Raw genomic sequence first — 17,840 nt, forward strand, 5'->3', positions numbered from 1 at the left:
ATGAAAAGACTTGGCTATGTTCATTGGATTCTGAAATGACTCAATTGTATCAAAATCAAACCTTTACTTATGATTGATCGGCTACAAAATTTGAATAGATAAGATAACAGATAAAAATAGATTTTGTGTAACTAATAAAGTTTCACATTTCCTTTTTGTATTCTTATTTTGCAACAATAACTAAAAATGAATAAATTAATAATAATATTGCTTATCAATAAAATATTTAGTGATCTTGTGATTATAAAACAAGATAAGAACAAATTTCTATAAAAGCTTAATAAATAACTCGTTTTAAAACTTAATGACTAATTTTTTGTCGTTTTCATGTAGAATATAAATCAAATCTTCAATTCTTTCAAATTTCCATTCCATTACTTGCACCATATAATGTTTTAAATAATAAGATAAGAGATAAGAAAAATGTCAATTAAAATGTCAAATTTAACATCAAATCTACATTCATATACTTTTACAAAATCACAACTTTCAACGGCCAATGATGTAACATCAACATCAACTACATCATCAACCACAAATTATCATCCATCATTAATTGTTCAAGATAAACAAACTGATTCAAATACTTATCAAAATTGTGGATGTTGTGGTAAATATTGTGTTAAAAATTTACCAGATTGGATCCCAAGAGCTAAAAAATAAATCGATATAAAGATAAAATAAGGGTCAAAAAATGGTGAACTTTTAATTGGGGTATATCAAACAATCTATAAAGCTATATAAATAATAAATAATTAATTTTCACATTTATATTCAATGTCAACTCTCATATTTTTTTATATTTTGATTTGATTGTGAATTGTAATTATTATATGAATTATAATGAGCAAATTTCGTTGGATTTAAATATGGATTAAAATAATTTTGACGTGTTTGTTTATTGTTTGTTGATTTACTATTAAATGATTGTTCACTTTTTTTATTATTTTTTACATTGTTTGAATTCTCTTTTGGTGAATAAATTTGTTGTTGATTATTAGTTTCGTAGTATCTATAATTATTTGATTGTTCATATGGGTTATGATTAAAGTGATCTCTGGAGGTTTGAGCTCTTTCGGGAGTAGATAGTATATTATTGAATGTAGTTCCCGAAGATAATGTACTTGTTGAATGAACTTCTTTATCAATACTTGATTTCTTTTTAAAATTATTGTAATAACTAATTTCACTATCAATACTATCTTCTTTATAAAATTGTATCATACTTTCCTTTTTAATTTTTTCATTAATATATTTCAAACTTTTTCTAACTGATATATTAAATTCATTACCCATTATAAGTTTTGGATGGAAAGGTACAAATATAGCACAACCCAAAAATACCATTAATGCATCTAAAGTTAATAAAAATGGTTCATGAGTAATTAAAAACCCTCTCCAACCTTCAACTAATTCAATTACTCTATATATACATCGAATATAAATGCATAAAGATGAAATTAAAATCATTAAAAGTAAATAATTGAAATATTTCCTATTTCTTAAATTTTGATAATTTGAATCATATTTATTATCTAGTTTGGAATCTTGTCGTATTCTTTCACCATTGGAAGTGTTTCCCAATAATTGAAAAAACTCCAAAACATTAAATGATACATTTCTTGAATTAAAATATATTCGTTTCAAAAAATTAAATAAGAAAATCAAGAATAAACTCATTGATAAAACTTGAAAAGCCATTCCACTAACCATTATATGAGTTCCATAAATTGTATTTTCAAAATTTTTTAAAGCAATACCTGCAAATATTCCACCACCACTTTGAATAAATAAACTTGCAACATCAAAACATACAAATATCCAAGCAATATAATTTGGTTTTATAATTGAATAATTATATCCATAAATTATAATTAATTGAGATAATAAATAATAAATTGATGCCATTATTAATGCTGGTGCTACTGTTAAACATATTGCTTGTAATACAAATAAATTAGGATTTGACCAATTATAATGAGCTATTGTTCTACATATATAACCAATTGATTCTAATATACAACCTAATATCATACAAATTGTAAAATATTTTGTTTTACCTTTTTTGAATATACCTATTGATATATATGATATTATTAAAATGATAAATAGTATAGTGAACAACAAATTAAAAGGAATTGAAATATTTATAGCATATAAATTTGAATCCCATTCTAATTTTTTTAATAATAAAGTTGAATTTACCAATTCATCAGTAATTTGTGATAAATCTATTGATAAAGTTGAAGTTTCTTCAAATGTACGAGTTAAAGTTTCTGTAACAACTGAATTAAAAATTGTTTCTGTTGCAGTTGTCGTAGTTGAAATATCGTAAGTTTGTGTTATACTATTTAATACTTGTTGATTACTTAATATTGTATATGAAGCTGCTGCAGCTCTTGCATTTCTTGATAAAAAATATAATGAAATTGAATTAGTTTGAGTAGCTAATTCTTGTTGTAACAGTAATGCTGTTGCTTTTAATCCTTCAATATATGTTGGATTTATATAACTTATTGATGTAGTTGTTGTTGGAATTGATGTTGGATACCAAGATGTTAGATACTGATCAATTATTGAATTAATATCCATTTCTAACTGTAATGAACTAGGGGGGTATAAATTTTCAAACAAACGTTAACGAAGGAATTAACTTTTATTGATTATGTGAAATGCAATCTGTAAAATTGAAAGAATGTAAGATAGTAGTTGCCGGTAATAGTGACTTAACGCATTAAACTGAGTAAAAATTGAAAAATCCAATTGAAAAATATATAAGGATGAAATTTGATCTATTATATTCGATTGCAATTGTAATGATAAAATTATGAAACTCGCGAAATTTAAGCTCGTATGATAAGAAATTATGAAAATAAACTTTTTTAGATTCAAGTTGGAGACAATATTTCATTAATATTTTATATAAATTAGTGATATCAATAGTGGTTGTTTAGAATTACATTGCATTCAACTTTAAATTTAAAGCCTCCCTTAAACACATCAAAAGATGAATTAACTTACAGTATATTGCAATTGATCGGTATAAATTTTAATTTATGCCTTAAGGGGTAATAAATTATGTATATTAAGTAATCTTACTTTTGTGTAATTGATATGATATGTCATAAGTTCGAATAATAAGAAACGAATAGGTAAATCAAAGACAAGGCTTTGTAAATGTGATTCAATCAAGATATTTAAGCTAGCTTAGATTGATACAGTACAAACATGAGTGATGGGATATAAGTTGATTAATTTGTCTAACTTTGTCTAATTCATTCTGAGTTGGGTTAATTGGGGTAGTTACTAAAACTTTTAATTTTTAATTTTAAATCCAAATATGATTATTGAATAACCGGTTTATTGTTCAATAAAAAACAATCATTTTTTAAAACCGATAACATGATCAATGCACTAGTTAAATTTATAATGTGATTTTTTTAGCTTCCTTGATTTCAAGTCAAAAGACTTTTAGAAATGCAATGATGGAAAATGTTTGATCACATTAACCACTGAATTTTCTTTTGTTGTAAAAACATCACTTCTATGTTATGAATGAAAATTTCAAAATTTTGGTAGAATTTCCTCTATAGTCCCGTCTTATCCAATCGAGACCACGAGGTAACACAATTTGATAGATCAAACCATGCTTCATGATAATGGTTGTTGCAAAAAAAAAAGTAGATAGAGAACTGGAAAAAAACAAAGACTTCAATTATAAAAATTAAGCCACTAAATTTTATACATAACCAAAACAAAACAACAATAACATTACTTATTTAAGTAATTTTCAAAAATGTTCTCATAACGGTTAGCCACTTCTTCTTCTATTGTAATCGTTACAAATAAATACTATTCAATGATCTGCTAATAGGCTAGCTCATCATTTTGTTCTTACTGTTTTTGTCTTAACTTAGGTCTCGGATTTATATCCAATTCAAGAAAACGGTTATTCTTAGACATATATTTATTGTGAATTAATTATAAGAAATTGATTTACATATTACTAATATTATTGATCAATATTAAATTAAATTTTTCATGTATTAATACTTTTCAGGAAACAAAACGAATATATATAATAGAACACTAGTTCAAGATTGATCAAATAAGGACATTGATACATATAGTTCATTATAACACCAATTTAGAAACAAAATATAAAGTTTTGAAATATGAATTTTATTCTTCAACCTTGAACTTAACAAGTTGTTTAATGATCATTCAACCTTGAACTTCACCTGTTGTTTGATGAATGTTTTGTTCTTCACCATTACCACTATTACCAGTAGGAGTTTGATTAGTTTGTTGAGGATTAAACTGAGTAGATTGACCTTGTTGCTGTTGTTGCAGCTGCAGTTGTTGTTGTTGTTGTTGTTGTTGTTGTTCTCTTTTCCAAAATCTTGATAATAAATCACCATAATTTTGTAAATCTTCAACACTAATCATTAATTTAAAATCTAATAATAATAAAAATTGTAATTCTAAATAATTTAATTCTTCTAATGGTAATCCTCCAACTTTTGCATATCTTAAATTTTTATAAAAAATATCTGAAAAAAATTTTGAACTTACTGTTATTCCACTTATTATTAATCTATGAATATTATATGAATCCATTACAAATAATTGTTCTGCTTCAATTGATGAATTTGATTGATTTTCTTCTGAATTACTATTTTGCTGGTGATTATTATTATAATTTTGATTTTTTCTTTTTTGATTTAAATTATTGGCTTTTTTTGCAATTCTATCAAAATAAACTAATAATGATAAAAATACTTCATTTGTAACTGGACAATATTTTAAAACTCTTGCTAAATATGCTTGTAATGATATACCTGGAACATTAGTACCATGAAATGCTAATACATTAGCTAAATATTTATTTTTCATTTCATCATCTTCTTCATCTCCTTCATCTTCTTCTTCTTCATTATTATTATCTTCATGATTTGCATCATTTTCTTCATGATCTTCATCAATTTCATCTTCATCAACTCTATAATTTTGTTTTTCGTTATTTATATCTTCATCCATTGAATTTTCATTTTTTGCCGTTTGTGAATCATCTTCAATTTTATCTTGATCAATTATAAAACCTTGATTAATTTCTTTTTGTTTATTTTTACGTTGTAATTTTTTTATTTTTTTTTCTTCTTTTATCTTTTGTCTTATTGCAATTGTATTTTCAAAATGATTTGGATGTAATTTATCATTTGCTTCAATTATTTTAGTTAATAAACATGATAACATTATAATAAGATCATTTACTGGGAAATCAACTATATTTAAATGTTCTTCAAAATTTGTACCATTTTCTAATTGATCTTTTTTATTAAGCTGTTGTAAAAATTCATTATATGTAAGATAATGATCAGGTTCTGGACGTATATATGGTTGTGATTTATTTTGATTTTGTTTATTTTGTTCTGAAAATTGTTGGTTTTGATTTTGAAATTGTGATGATTGTTGTGAGAAATTGTTCTTATCTTGTGATATAGGTATAGTACCCAAACTTGGTAAAGAATTACTTGATTGTTTATCGTGAGACAATATTTGTTGAAGTCGATTAACATATTGCGGCTGTTGTTGTTGTTGTTGTTGATGTGGTTGGTTTTGATTTTGATCTAATACTGAAGATTGTTGACTAAATAATGGGTTTGTTGGTAATGAACTAGGTATCCTTTGTTGTTGAGTATGTTGTAATGAAGATGCACTACTTCCAAATTGTGTAGGATGATAAACCATTGGGGGTTGATAAGTATTGGGGATAGAAAATGAAGAAGTTTGTTGTTGTGGTTGTTGTCCTTGATTTAACAGTGAAGGAGTAAATTTTGTTATTGAAGGAAAATTATTTCTATTTTGTAATGATGATGAAGAAGATGAAGTAACTGTATCAGTATAAACATTTGTTGTAGGTAATGCATGTTGAGTTAAAGAATTTGGTTTAAAACTTGATGATACAGAACTTGGTGGATTTATATTGTGTTGATTATTATTATTATTATTATTATCATTATGAAAAGAAGAATTTGAAGGTATTGGTTGAGATATAAAATTATTAGTTGATGGCAATGAAGCATTATAAGAATGATTTGAAGTATATGAAGTTCCAACTACTGTTGGAGTATTATGTGATGATGGTATATAATTAAAAGAGTTATTTGAATTTGGAATATTTTGAGGAAATGATCCATTATATTTTGGAGTTGTATTAGATTTTTGGTTGTTATTTTTATCATCATAATGTATACCAGATATATAATCTGTTGTCAGATGATTCGCCACGTTGTCATTTGAATTATCGCTAGTTGTAGTAGTAGCAGTGGTGGTAGTGGGAACGCTTGCTGAAGGAGTGGTAGTAGATGATAACAATGTCTTTGTTAGATTTGAAACTTGTGGCTTGTTAAATGAATTATCATTGTTAATATTGTTGTCATTTTTTTGATTTTGATTTTGAAATTGTTGTTGTTGTTGATGATTTGTAAATGAATGATTTATTGATGGTAAAGTTTTAGATTCAATATTTGTCGAACTTTCATGATCAGTTAAATTTGAACTCATTCTATCATTTACATTCGAATTGAGTGTATGATGATTCAATTGACTTATTGAATGTAAAATTTAATGACTTGACCTTGTGATGTTAAAGGCAATTCTTTTCAATTTTTCCAAATTTAACTTACTATTTTGTACATATAGTTTTAAGTATGAACCAAGTGGTATGTATATCTCTTATGCTTTGTTTGAATGAGTTGATTGATTTGTTTCAATAATACTTTTTTGGTTTGTTGACTTTCAATTCAAAATTAGTTTTTATAATTTTGTGTTACCATTTTATTAGTGATACTTTTGGTTGTAAAAAATTGTAATTTAAATAAACATTTAAATCATTGGATTAAAATATTTAGAAAAAGTAATTGAGCGCATAGCGGGAAGAAGAGAGATATGTTGAAGTAGAAATAGAAGACAAGAAGTTACCTTAGCTCATGGGAACTGAACCAACTGTAAAGATTATAGTAATACAACATTAGTTGTAATTCGTTAACATCCGGAAATTTAAACTAGCAAACCAAATAAAAAAAAAAAGAAAGTCCCTGACTTCAAATTTATTTAACCATGGATATTATACTTACAATGTCATATACAAAGCAATGGTATGTATGTATTCAACAATTAAAAGTAAAAGTGCTTTACAAGATACCAAAGTTCATCAAATTAGTTCTCTAGATCATCAACTCTTTATATCTTTTCAAATCATGAGTTATAAAACTATAGAAATATTTTATTATAAGATAGTTTTTGTGATATGTTGTTTTTGTATTATGTATTTGATTGATGAATTTGATTGATGATTTACATAATAACGAAGATATTATTTAATCCGATTCTAGTTAGAATACGATTATCTCCGAGATTCAATTAATTTTTAAGTACTTACAAATATTAGTAAAATTATACCAGTATCAATTTGATTTAAATTTTACTATCAATACTTTCACAAAGATTGTATCAACATTAAAACAAATACTTTGTACAGTAGTGTTGAATTTTCACCTATTCAACTTTTAACAAATATGATAGTAAGTAGTTTAAGTATGCTCAAATACATATTGAGGTATGGATGTTAATTTTACGACTTACAACTTTGGAGGAAACAACATGGAAGGAAACACTGAGTTGAATGTACTGAGGAAGTTTGAAGTTTATTATGATTATCTTTTCAAAATTCTTGAAATTAAATATATTACGAGGATTAAAAGATGTAGTTTTTTGGTTTTACTTTATTTAATTCAGTTATTAAGGTCAACATTTTTTAACTTTGTTTTAGCACAAAATTTTTGAAAATTAGATACCCTCGACATCTATGTTAAGTTTTAATTATTGTAGAGAAAAGACAATCAGCTTGTATCTGAGCACGTCATTAAATCTGGACACCATATCCAATTAATTCAAATTAGCTGCAATTATCATCGATTACAAATTTTCAAATTTTTGTGTGTTTCACAACAAAAGATTTTCTCTTTTTTTTGACATCTGAAACAACATAAAGAATGTGAATTCAGTTTTTTGTTTTTGCCTTTAAAACTAATCCCCATGATTTCATACTAGAGGCATCATATAATGATTCTCTATTATTAATCTAAACTTAGTCGGGACTATATACTCACCTTTGTTTTTACTATACTTTATGATATTACGTTTCCTTTTCTAGTACTTCCGAAATTTTTCCAATCCAAAAATTAATCCTCAGACTTCTTTCGAATTGATAAAATTCATTATCACTAAACAGGAACAAGACTCACCGAAAAGTTCCTAATACAAATCGCATTCAAAATTTTGACTTCCATAAAGCTCTACAATGCAACTATTGCTTTAAGCCGAAATAAGAACATTGAGTTTTTTCAGCGAAGATATCCCCATCCTGGGTGGAAGAGCCATCCAGAAAAGTTAAAAATATTTAATCTTAAACTAAAATTAAATCAAATAAATTGATAGTTGTATTTACATAATACTAAATGTACTTAATATTACATTTTTGTTCTGGATAGTGTTGCTGATTGAGGGAAATGGAATAGTTGTTCAGTTATTGAGACTCAATTTGTCACGTACTTCATTCAAATCAAAAAAAAAATTGTTCGTCCTAGAGTTAACACTTTCGCACGTAAACCTGTACGAAGTTTAAAACTGAAAAATGAAAATACGATCCATATTCTATGAACTCTATCACTATCAATTCTCATTCCAAATTTTAGAATCATCAAAAACTTTTCCCCAAAAAAGAGTCTAATGTCAACAGCATCAAAAGTAACACTAGGAGCATCAATCTTATTTGCAACAGGAGCATTTATATTTATAAATTATTCACAACAAACAGAAAGAGCAGCATTAAGACAAGGTCCAATAAAAGATGCAGCAAGACAATTAGCTAAAAAACAAGAACAACAAGAAAAATCAGCAAAACAAAAAGCTAATGAATTGGAACAATTACAACAAAATGAATTAAAAGCTAAATATTTGAAAGTTCAACCATTAAATGATGAAATTATTCGTGGTGTGGATGATGAGAAATGAATGAAATGAAAACAGGATAAATTGGTTCTTCAAAACAATTTTGGAGAGAAATGCTTTATTAATAATGGTTGAGTTAATGAAATTAAGACAAGTAGATGTTAATGATGAGGAAGTGGAAATGTTTAACGAATTATGATTAAAAGGGACATGTAAATAGATTAATTAATGAGAAAATGTAAATAGCTACGACTAATAACGATTAAGATATTAAATCAAAAAATTAATATTAAAATGAATTTGAAATGTTATAAAAAATGTATGTGTTCTTGGAGACACCAGAAATTAGTAAGAACATCTATGATATCCCTAAATGAAATTAAGACCAATGATCTCAATAAACCGATTTCTGATGTACTATGATGCACAATTTAGCTATTTATTCTACAAATATCCACCTTTTAAAAATGTAAAAAAATTTAAAAGTTTCGCATTTAATGATTAAATCCAACACGGATAATCTAAAAAAAAGGTATTTGATCATTTGCTTAATTAAGTAAAGATTAAAAAATAACACATTTACTTTTTATGATCTGATCGAAACTTTTCAATCTAATATTTGATTGTTTGTAGAAAAGAGAAAAGAGAAAAGAGAAAAGAGAAAAGAGAAAGAAGTTGTAGGTGAATTGGTTTTCAAATGGTGATGATTTGATTTTTTTTTGAAGAAGTATTTGGTAGCTCCAATTTGCGCTTATGTGCTGCTGTGTATATTTATCCGACTCCGAGAAACAATTATTGTAATTGTCTATGAGAGTACAATAATCCTGTGATGATTGTTTGCATAGGATACTATTAGAAGTTCAATAAATAATAAAGTCTAAGATCAAGTTATTCATCAAAATATTAAAAAAAGTTTTTTTTTGTGTGTATTTAAATAATCTTTTTTTTGGTAAATAATATATAATAAAATATATCTATATATAAGGTATATGCGAAATGAAATGAAAATGAAATTCTTTGATTTATCATGATTATGAAATTATAAGTTTGAAAAAAAACCCATTGAGATATACCCTTATCTATCAATCAAACACTTGTTGCACGTTTATGATTTTTTTCATCATCCTTTGTAATAGAATTGATAACAACATTAACCATATCTTCAGAATTTAAAGAATTTGGAGAATGAGAATCAATAGAATCAGGAGAAGAATCCATTAAAACATCTCCATTATTATTCTTTGAGCTAGTAGTTTCATTCATTCCAATTAATATAGAAGCAGCTTCTAATAATTGTACTTGTTGATGTTTTGAAATTAATAATTTTTTTGTTACATTCCATTCAGGAGTATGTTCCCATAAATGTTTTGCTAATGATGATATATGTTTATAACCTTTTCCACATGCTTCACATCTTATATCTTCTTTAACTCTACCTGTTTCTCCTTCACTTATTCTTCTAACTACAAATTCTCTTGATAATTTTGGTAATATTTCATGATGTTGAATTTGATTAATAGGAGTTTGTGATTGAGGAGTCGAATTTGAATTTGAATGAGGTTTATGTTGAATTGATTGAGAAGATGATGTTAATGGTGTGTTTGAATTATTTACTGTTGTTGGTGGTGATGATATAGCTGATGATAATGATATATCTTGAGAAGTTGAAGAATTATCTTTATCTTCATCAATGATTTCTTTTTTTAGATTTAATACTTGTGGATTTGGTTGTTGTTGTTGTGCTTGTTGTTGAATTGTAGGTAAAGAAGTTCCATTATTTGAACTCTGCATACTATTATGATAATAATTATGTTGTTGTTGTGGTGGTTGTGGAGGTTGTTGTTGTTGAAATTGTGAGGTACTTGTCGTAGACATTGGAGAATTCAAATGATTTTGATTCGTTGATATTGGAAAATGTTGTTCTTGTGGTGTTGTTTGTATTGAACTATTTACTGAAAAAGTTGAAAAATTAGGCAGCATTTGAGGACTTTGTTTTATACTTGAAATTGAATTCAATGATGATATAGAAGAATTTTGTTGATGATGATGATGTGGGTGTGAGTGTGAATGTTGATGATTTGGTATTTGATGAGGATGAGGAAATTGATGAGGTAATTGAGAAATTGGTGGTAATTGAGGATGTACATTATGATGATGTGGAGAGTATTGATGATGAAGTATTGGTGAATGTTGTTGTTGATTATGATTATGATTATGATGATCTAAATTTATAGGCATTTGATATGGAATACTATTTGAATTTCTTCTATTATAATTATATTGATGATGAGTTTTTGCAGTCATTATAGGATATCCTTTTATTGACTCAGTATATTTAGGTTTTCTGTAGTTTTTGTCTTCTTCTACTTTTTCTAGGATGTATCTATAATTTATGATATCTGTCTTTTAATTAATTTAGATTTTTCTGTATTTTTTCTACTCCTAAAACTTAGTGATTTTAAGTCTCTTTTTCTCTCTCTTTCTCTGTTGTGTATACTTTAGTCTACTGAATCTCAAAGTTTATATCATAAATTAGTAATAGTAACCAAATTAAACTAATGAGTAAAAAAAAGTGGTGATAATTCAATTTTTAAAAAAAGTGTTGCTAATTGATTGAAAAAAAAAAATAAAAAATTTTGTTGTTTGTTGGAGAAAGAAAATTAAAAAAAATTTAAAGTTTAAAAAATTAAAATTTATAAAAATAAAAAAAAAAAAATTAATTTTGAAACCAGTTCTGGTAGTGGTAAAATAGAGATGAGTTACTCCAGCGTACGAGCATACCACATTGAAAGGAGTACGTGTTGCTAGCCAATGTAAAAGTTTAAATAGAAATAGTTGCCTTTGCTCATAAGTACCTTTGTTTGGCTCAATTCTTTATTTATAGAATTCATAATAATAATCATTTTTAAGATGGTTAATAATTAAATATAATTAATTAAGTATAAATTTTACTTTTGTGTAATAAAAAGTTTTTTTTTATTGTTAAAAATAAATTATTTTTTTAAGTAATCTTACATTACTACTAATTAAATATACACACTCTACTTACTGCTGGTAGAATAGTTTAGTACGTATAACTCTCGAATGAATTAATACCAATTGCATTAATTCCATCGACCTAATATGAATCTAGAAAATATGTATAATAATTGTAAATTTACATACTGAGAGTGATTAATTGAAGATATGTATTAACACAAAGGTCTATTAAATTTTTATTATCTCAAATAATTAATCAATTAATAATTAGGAAATCATAAACATAACAAGGAGAGAGGGATATAAAATTAAACTAACTGAAGATACATTTAAACATTTCTTATGACTATTTTGTTTCAAAATTCAAGGTATTCATTACTTGTCCTTTTGAAAGTTTGAATATTACAATACTTTATCCCATAAATATAGGCAATAAATTTTCATCAAAACTATCCATCAATAGTGAGAATAATTACTCCTATAGTATAACAAAGGCAAAAGTTCAGTACTATCTTCAGCCTAAACTTAAAAAATGTATAAAATATGAGGGAAAAAAAAATGCAACAGTTGGAAATATTTTTAATTTTAAAAGGGGCCAGTTTCTAATATACTTTTAGTATGAGATCATCAGTAGATAATCTAATAAAATAATAAATTTGAACAAACTTTTTTTGATCGGATTAAAAATAAATTTAAAGTCCGACCGAAAATAAAATTACACATTTTTTTTTTCGACTTGTTCCAACTAACTCAATTTACCTTACATTTTCAAACATTATTCAAGATGTTGAAACTTATATTACCTCAAGAAATTGAACAATCTAATCAAGACCTATCATTAAAGTGGATGTTCTCATAATCATAATATAGGTTATTGATTTTGCGTTCTTTAGTAGGCAAATCATGGATCTACCTAGCCAGAATTCGAAGAATGTATCATGAGCTACAACGTCAATTAGCTCATGACGCAGCCGTTGTAGCTCATGACATATTCTTCCAATTCTGGCTAGGTAGATCCATGATTTGACTATTGAAGAACAGAACTTAAGGGATTTATTTAAGTTGCATGCATTGACTCAAGTTAATTCATTTTTCGTTAAAGGATATAAAAACCTATTCATCCTAAAGATGATGAGAAATGGAAGGGGACCTTTTTGAATCCGTTGAAATCATCAAGAAATATCCATCAAATTACCTTCTGGCAAATGATTTATTGATGATATTAATCCTGACCTATATTTAAATGAGCCTAGAACCTTTACAAAACAACAGCATAGGCTAATTCCTTTTATTAGGATGAAGCAGCAGGTATAAATGACTTTGATCGAAGGAGAAAAGAATTGGGACACTTACTATAGAAGAAAAGTAATTCTGAAAGTATATTGAATTTATTAGAAATACTAATAGAAGCAAAAACCACTACATATGAAGATAATTAAACCTATTTTTGTTCTTTCTTAACAACTAAATCCCAAAAGTATATCTTTTCAAGTACTTTAAAAAGATTCTGTATCTAACATATTATCAGATTCAAATTGATTTAAATCACTACTTTCATTAGTACTTATAATTTCATTTTGTAAAAATTGATTATTACTATGATTACCATTTGCACTGTTAATACCATTTGCACTATTTGAACCATTAGTTATACCATTAGAAGTATTAATAAATCCATTAACATTATTCCCATTATTAGTCCCATTATTATTTAATTGTAATTCATCATCATCATCATCATTACTACTACTAGCAAATCCTTCTTCAGTAGCATATAAAATTTCTTCAATTTTTTTCATAAAAGTAAATAAATCAATTTTATTTAAAATTTCATCATTTGTTCCATTGGTGGTGGTTGATGATAAATGTTGAATTAAAACTTCAATATCTCTACATTTATTAAAATAAAAATTTTTTTGAATATGTAATGTTTCATTATTTAATTCTGTTTCTTTTAGGTTCAATTGTAATTGATTATATTCTTTATTTAATTGATTATAATCATTTAATAATAATTCTATTTCTTTTTGATGTTGTTGGTTTTGTTCTATTAATTGTTGTTGAATTTGAGAAGGTTGTTGTAGTTGTTGTTGGTTTTGATAATTTGAAGTTTGATGATTAAAACCATTTTGATTGTTTACATGAGATCCATTTATTGTTGTACTTCTAGAATTATCAGATTCAATAAATGTATTTCTATTATTATTGTTATGATTAAAGCCATTGCTTACAACATTTTGATTATACACTTGCTGATTTGAATTTGAATTTGAATTTATTCTTTTTTCTACATTTAAATTATTATTTGATGATTTTCGTGAAGTTGAAGTTCTATGATGTATAGGTGTTGTAATTCTTGATGTTGAAGGAGTTAAAGATTTTCTTGGTCTAACTCTATTTGATATATTACTACTTGTATAATTTGATGATTCTAATTCACTTGGTGTATTATTTAATTTCCCATTAGTGCTGTTTACATAATGACTTTGATTTAATTGATGATGATCTTTTGAACCTAATGGTAATGTCCTAGCTTTACTATTTGGAGTTACTGTATTGTTATTCACAGTACCATTATTATTATTACCATTTTTTAAATTATTATGAGGACTTGAACTTATTTTTCTTTTTGATATAGCATCATAATTAGAATTAATATCATTATTTTCATTCCAATATCTTTTAAACCATTGTAATAAATCTAAATTATCTTGTAATCTACATTTAATTAATCTTTCAACATCAATATTTTTTGTAATTTTATGTTTATTAAATTCAGATTGTAAAATTTTCCAATTATGTCTATAGTCATAATCTGTTGTTGCATTAAATTTAATTTTATTTATTGGTACTGTTTGATGTATTGAATCCATTAATTGACAAAATGCTGATCCTGTTCCACATTGTTCTATTTTTGTATAATTTAAATCTAATATGGTATTTAACCATTGTAATAATTCTGTTCTTGATTCTCCGATGACCATTTTTGTTGATAATTTAGTGGTATTGATGAGAAAGTTGTGTTATTTGAAGTTATGTGGTTGCCTTTCTCTTTATTTATTTTTGGTTGCCAAACTATTGTTGATAATGCAAGGCTTATATTTCTCAGTTCGAGTGAGCTGAAATGATGTTCTATTGGATAGTTGTGGTATTCTACAATATTTCAGGTGTCTCAACCTCGTTTATGGTTCAGTTGCCTCAAAATATGATAAGTTTGTTGGTGGTTGTAAATTGTTGATTCTGTTATGTTATAAGATCATGAAATAAAAATAAATTACAAAAAAATGTAAACAAAAAAAATAAAATGAAATATTACACAATCGTAATTTATTATAATTTTGGTGTTATATGTTGAAACGTATTTCAAACATATTTTATTAGAACAGTATGAGTGTCAAATAATATATTGATTTATGAATTGAGTAACTAACTAGTCAATGACCTAGAAGCCAGCTATTGATGGAGTTACAACTTTTAGGCAATTGAGAGTCTCTGGTTCGCTGTCGTTGATCAAAATGTTTTAAACTCTTAAATGGGTATCTAGACCGTTTGAAAAGAAATTTCTTGAACGAGATCGTCCCAAAATTTAATATGAATCATCAATCATCTCGTCTATATCTGATACATTAATTATTATAAAGCCAAATAGATCCATTACCTTGTGAAATTCTTATGCCTAAGGCTACCAATTACTTCATGTAAGTCTCGAATGAATTTTTTTCTGCTGCTGTTACAGCCTTAACAAATTTAAACAGTCATTATTATAGCAATATTAAAGATATAAGAGTTCATACTTACTTACTTATTAAGAACAGCTTCAAGAATTCTCAATTGAAATTTCAACGTTTTCAAATTTCAGCTGATCAACTATATATATCTCAACAATTTTGGTCTCATTCAATCAATTGATAGCTGATTTTACAAATTAATATATTACTTTGAATTTCCATAATAAACTTTTAAAAAAGTTGATAAGAATCAATTATTCTATATTTAATATTTATTTGGACCGCCCCCACTTTCTTTTATTTACAAACACTACAATAGAGAAATGTCATCAACAGGATATTCAAAAACATCAAAACTGGCATCAATTGATGCAAATCAACCACCTCCATCATCACAATCACAAAATTCATCATCAGCAATTATATCAGATTCAGATATAGATTTAAATGATTCACAAGAATTATCAATAAATTCTTCTACAAAAAATCCTCAATTAAGATTAAGAAGATCTTCATCATTATTTTCATTAAGTTCAAAAGAAGATATTCCAAAACCTGAACAAGTTGAATATTTAAAATTTATAAATGATCAAAGACATTTTAGTTTAATTAGAAATTTACATATGGCTGATTTTATAACTTTAATGAATGGATTTAGTGGTTTTTATTCAATTATATCATGTTTAAGATATACTTTAACAAATGATTTAAAATATATAACAAGATCTCAATTTTTTATTGTTTTAGGTTTATTTTTTGATTTTTTTGATGGTAGAGTTGCAAGATTAAGAAATAAATCAAGTTTAATGGGTCAAGAATTAGATTCTTTAGCTGATTTAATAAGTTTTGGTGTTTCACCAGCTACTATAGCTTTTACTATTGGTTTTCAAACAACTATTGATGTATTATTATTAACTTTTTGGGTATTATGTGGTTTAACAAGATTAGCAAGATTTAATATTTCAGTAAATAATATACCAAAAGATAAAACTGGTAAATCTCAATATTTTGAAGGTTTACCAATACCAAGTAATTTAATTTGGGTTGGTATAATGGCTTTTTTAGTTTATAAAAATTGGATTCATGAAAATTTACCATTGGGTTTAATATTTAAAGATACTCCTTTTGAATTTCATTTAATTAGTATTGGATTTGTTTTACAAGGTTCTGCTAATATTTCAAAATCTTTAAAAATTCCAAAACCATAGATCTTTTGTATTAGATGGAAAAATTATGCTTTAAAGAGAGAATGTATATATGATCAATGTGTTTATATATATATTAATAAACTTATGCAAAAATAAATTGAATTTTTCTCTATCAAACTTTAGAATTGGCTGTGTCCTCAATAATTTTATGTTGATATTTTTTAGGTAAACTAATTTCTTTAAATTTTGGTCTTGAAAATGAAAAAATTATAACATTTCTAAAATCAATTCCATTATATTTTCCAGTACCTAATTCATTTATGAAATTCTCAGGAAAATTTTTTGGATCTAATAATCCAATATTATTTAAATTTTTAAAATTTAATTTATGTTTATGTTGAGCTTTATTTAAAGTATAACAAGTATCCCAAAATGCATTATTTAAAGGTACCAACTTGAAAACAAAGATATACCACCATTTTAAAGATCTTTTTCTTGATTCTATATCATCATGATTAATATTTATTTTATTACATTCATAAAAAAAAAAATTTAATTGAAATAATAATTCTGGTGAATCTTTTACTGCGTCTATTATTTGTTTTATTTTATCTTGTGTTGATGTATTTTCATCTAATTTTTTAAATCTTTCATCTATTTCATTTGCTTTGTGGATTGCTTTTACTATATTTAATGGATTAAAAGATATTTGACGGATTGGATGGAAATATGGGGTTATTAGTTTGGTGTGGTGTGTGGTTCTTAGTATGTTATTAGATGCAGGTGTTACTGTGTTATACAAGGTTAGCCTTCCGGTTGTTGATCTTAACATATTTTTGTCAATTATAGGTGAAGTAGTTGTAGAATGTATTGATTCTTTCGTATTAGATCGATTGATATTAGTTTATAAAATCTTATGTTTGTGTAACATTTAATACGGTTTATAAAAAATTTTTAATTTTTCAGAATC

The 17,840-nt window shown here is 25.6% G+C and overlaps 7 protein-coding genes across 7 annotated transcripts; 2 read left to right on the plus strand and 5 right to left on the minus strand. All coding sequences in view use genetic code 12, as the record gives it.

Moving 5' to 3' along the window:
• Positions 1–780: 780 nt before the first annotated feature.
• Positions 781–2,592, minus strand: KGF55_001925 (uncharacterized protein; the record flags this gene model as incomplete). Its single annotated transcript, XM_051756551.1, has 1 exon — positions 781–2,592. The coding sequence occupies one exon, from the start codon at positions 2,590–2,592 to the stop codon at positions 781–783; it is 1,812 nt and encodes a 603-aa protein (XP_051615602.1).
• A 1,632-nt stretch (positions 2,593–4,224) lies between these two features.
• PCL7 (Pcl7p) lies at positions 4,225–6,567 on the minus strand (the record flags this gene model as incomplete). The annotated part of the gene is made up of 1 exon (XM_051756552.1): positions 4,225–6,567. The coding sequence occupies one exon, from the start codon at positions 6,565–6,567 to the stop codon at positions 4,225–4,227; it is 2,343 nt and encodes a 780-aa protein (XP_051615603.1).
• Positions 6,568–8,793: 2,226 nt separating this feature from the next.
• KGF55_001927 (uncharacterized protein) lies at positions 8,794–9,078 on the plus strand (the record flags this gene model as incomplete). Its single annotated transcript, XM_051756554.1, has 1 exon — positions 8,794–9,078. One exon carries the CDS (start codon positions 8,794–8,796, stop codon positions 9,076–9,078), a length of 285 nt encoding a protein of 94 aa, XP_051615604.1.
• A 1,023-nt stretch (positions 9,079–10,101) lies between these two features.
• Positions 10,102–11,253, minus strand: KGF55_001928 (uncharacterized protein; the record flags this gene model as incomplete). The annotated part of the gene is made up of 1 exon (XM_051756555.1): positions 10,102–11,253. One exon carries the CDS (start codon positions 11,251–11,253, stop codon positions 10,102–10,104), a length of 1,152 nt encoding a protein of 383 aa, XP_051615605.1.
• A 2,237-nt stretch (positions 11,254–13,490) lies between these two features.
• On the minus strand, positions 13,491–14,978 carry KGF55_001929 (microtubule-binding protein; the record flags this gene model as incomplete). The annotated part of the gene is made up of 1 exon (XM_051756556.1): positions 13,491–14,978. The coding sequence occupies one exon, from the start codon at positions 14,976–14,978 to the stop codon at positions 13,491–13,493; it is 1,488 nt and encodes a 495-aa protein (XP_051615606.1).
• A 1,067-nt stretch (positions 14,979–16,045) lies between these two features.
• CHO1 (CDP-diacylglycerol-serine O-phosphatidyltransferase) lies at positions 16,046–16,930 on the plus strand (the record flags this gene model as incomplete). The annotated part of the gene is made up of 1 exon (XM_051756557.1): positions 16,046–16,930. The coding sequence occupies one exon, from the start codon at positions 16,046–16,048 to the stop codon at positions 16,928–16,930; it is 885 nt and encodes a 294-aa protein (XP_051615607.1).
• A 112-nt stretch (positions 16,931–17,042) lies between these two features.
• Positions 17,043–17,702, minus strand: FGR39 (Fgr39p; the record flags this gene model as incomplete). Its single annotated transcript, XM_051756558.1, has 1 exon — positions 17,043–17,702. The coding sequence occupies one exon, from the start codon at positions 17,700–17,702 to the stop codon at positions 17,043–17,045; it is 660 nt and encodes a 219-aa protein (XP_051615608.1).
• Between the last annotated feature and the right edge of the window lie 138 nt (positions 17,703–17,840).

This window comes from Candida pseudojiufengensis (genome assembly GCF_024610245.1).
Source record: "Candida pseudojiufengensis strain CBS 10847 chromosome Unknown scaffold8, whole genome shotgun sequence".
In the NCBI taxonomy this organism is placed as follows: Eukaryota; Fungi; Ascomycota; class Pichiomycetes; order Serinales; family Debaryomycetaceae; genus Lodderomyces; species Lodderomyces pseudojiufengensis.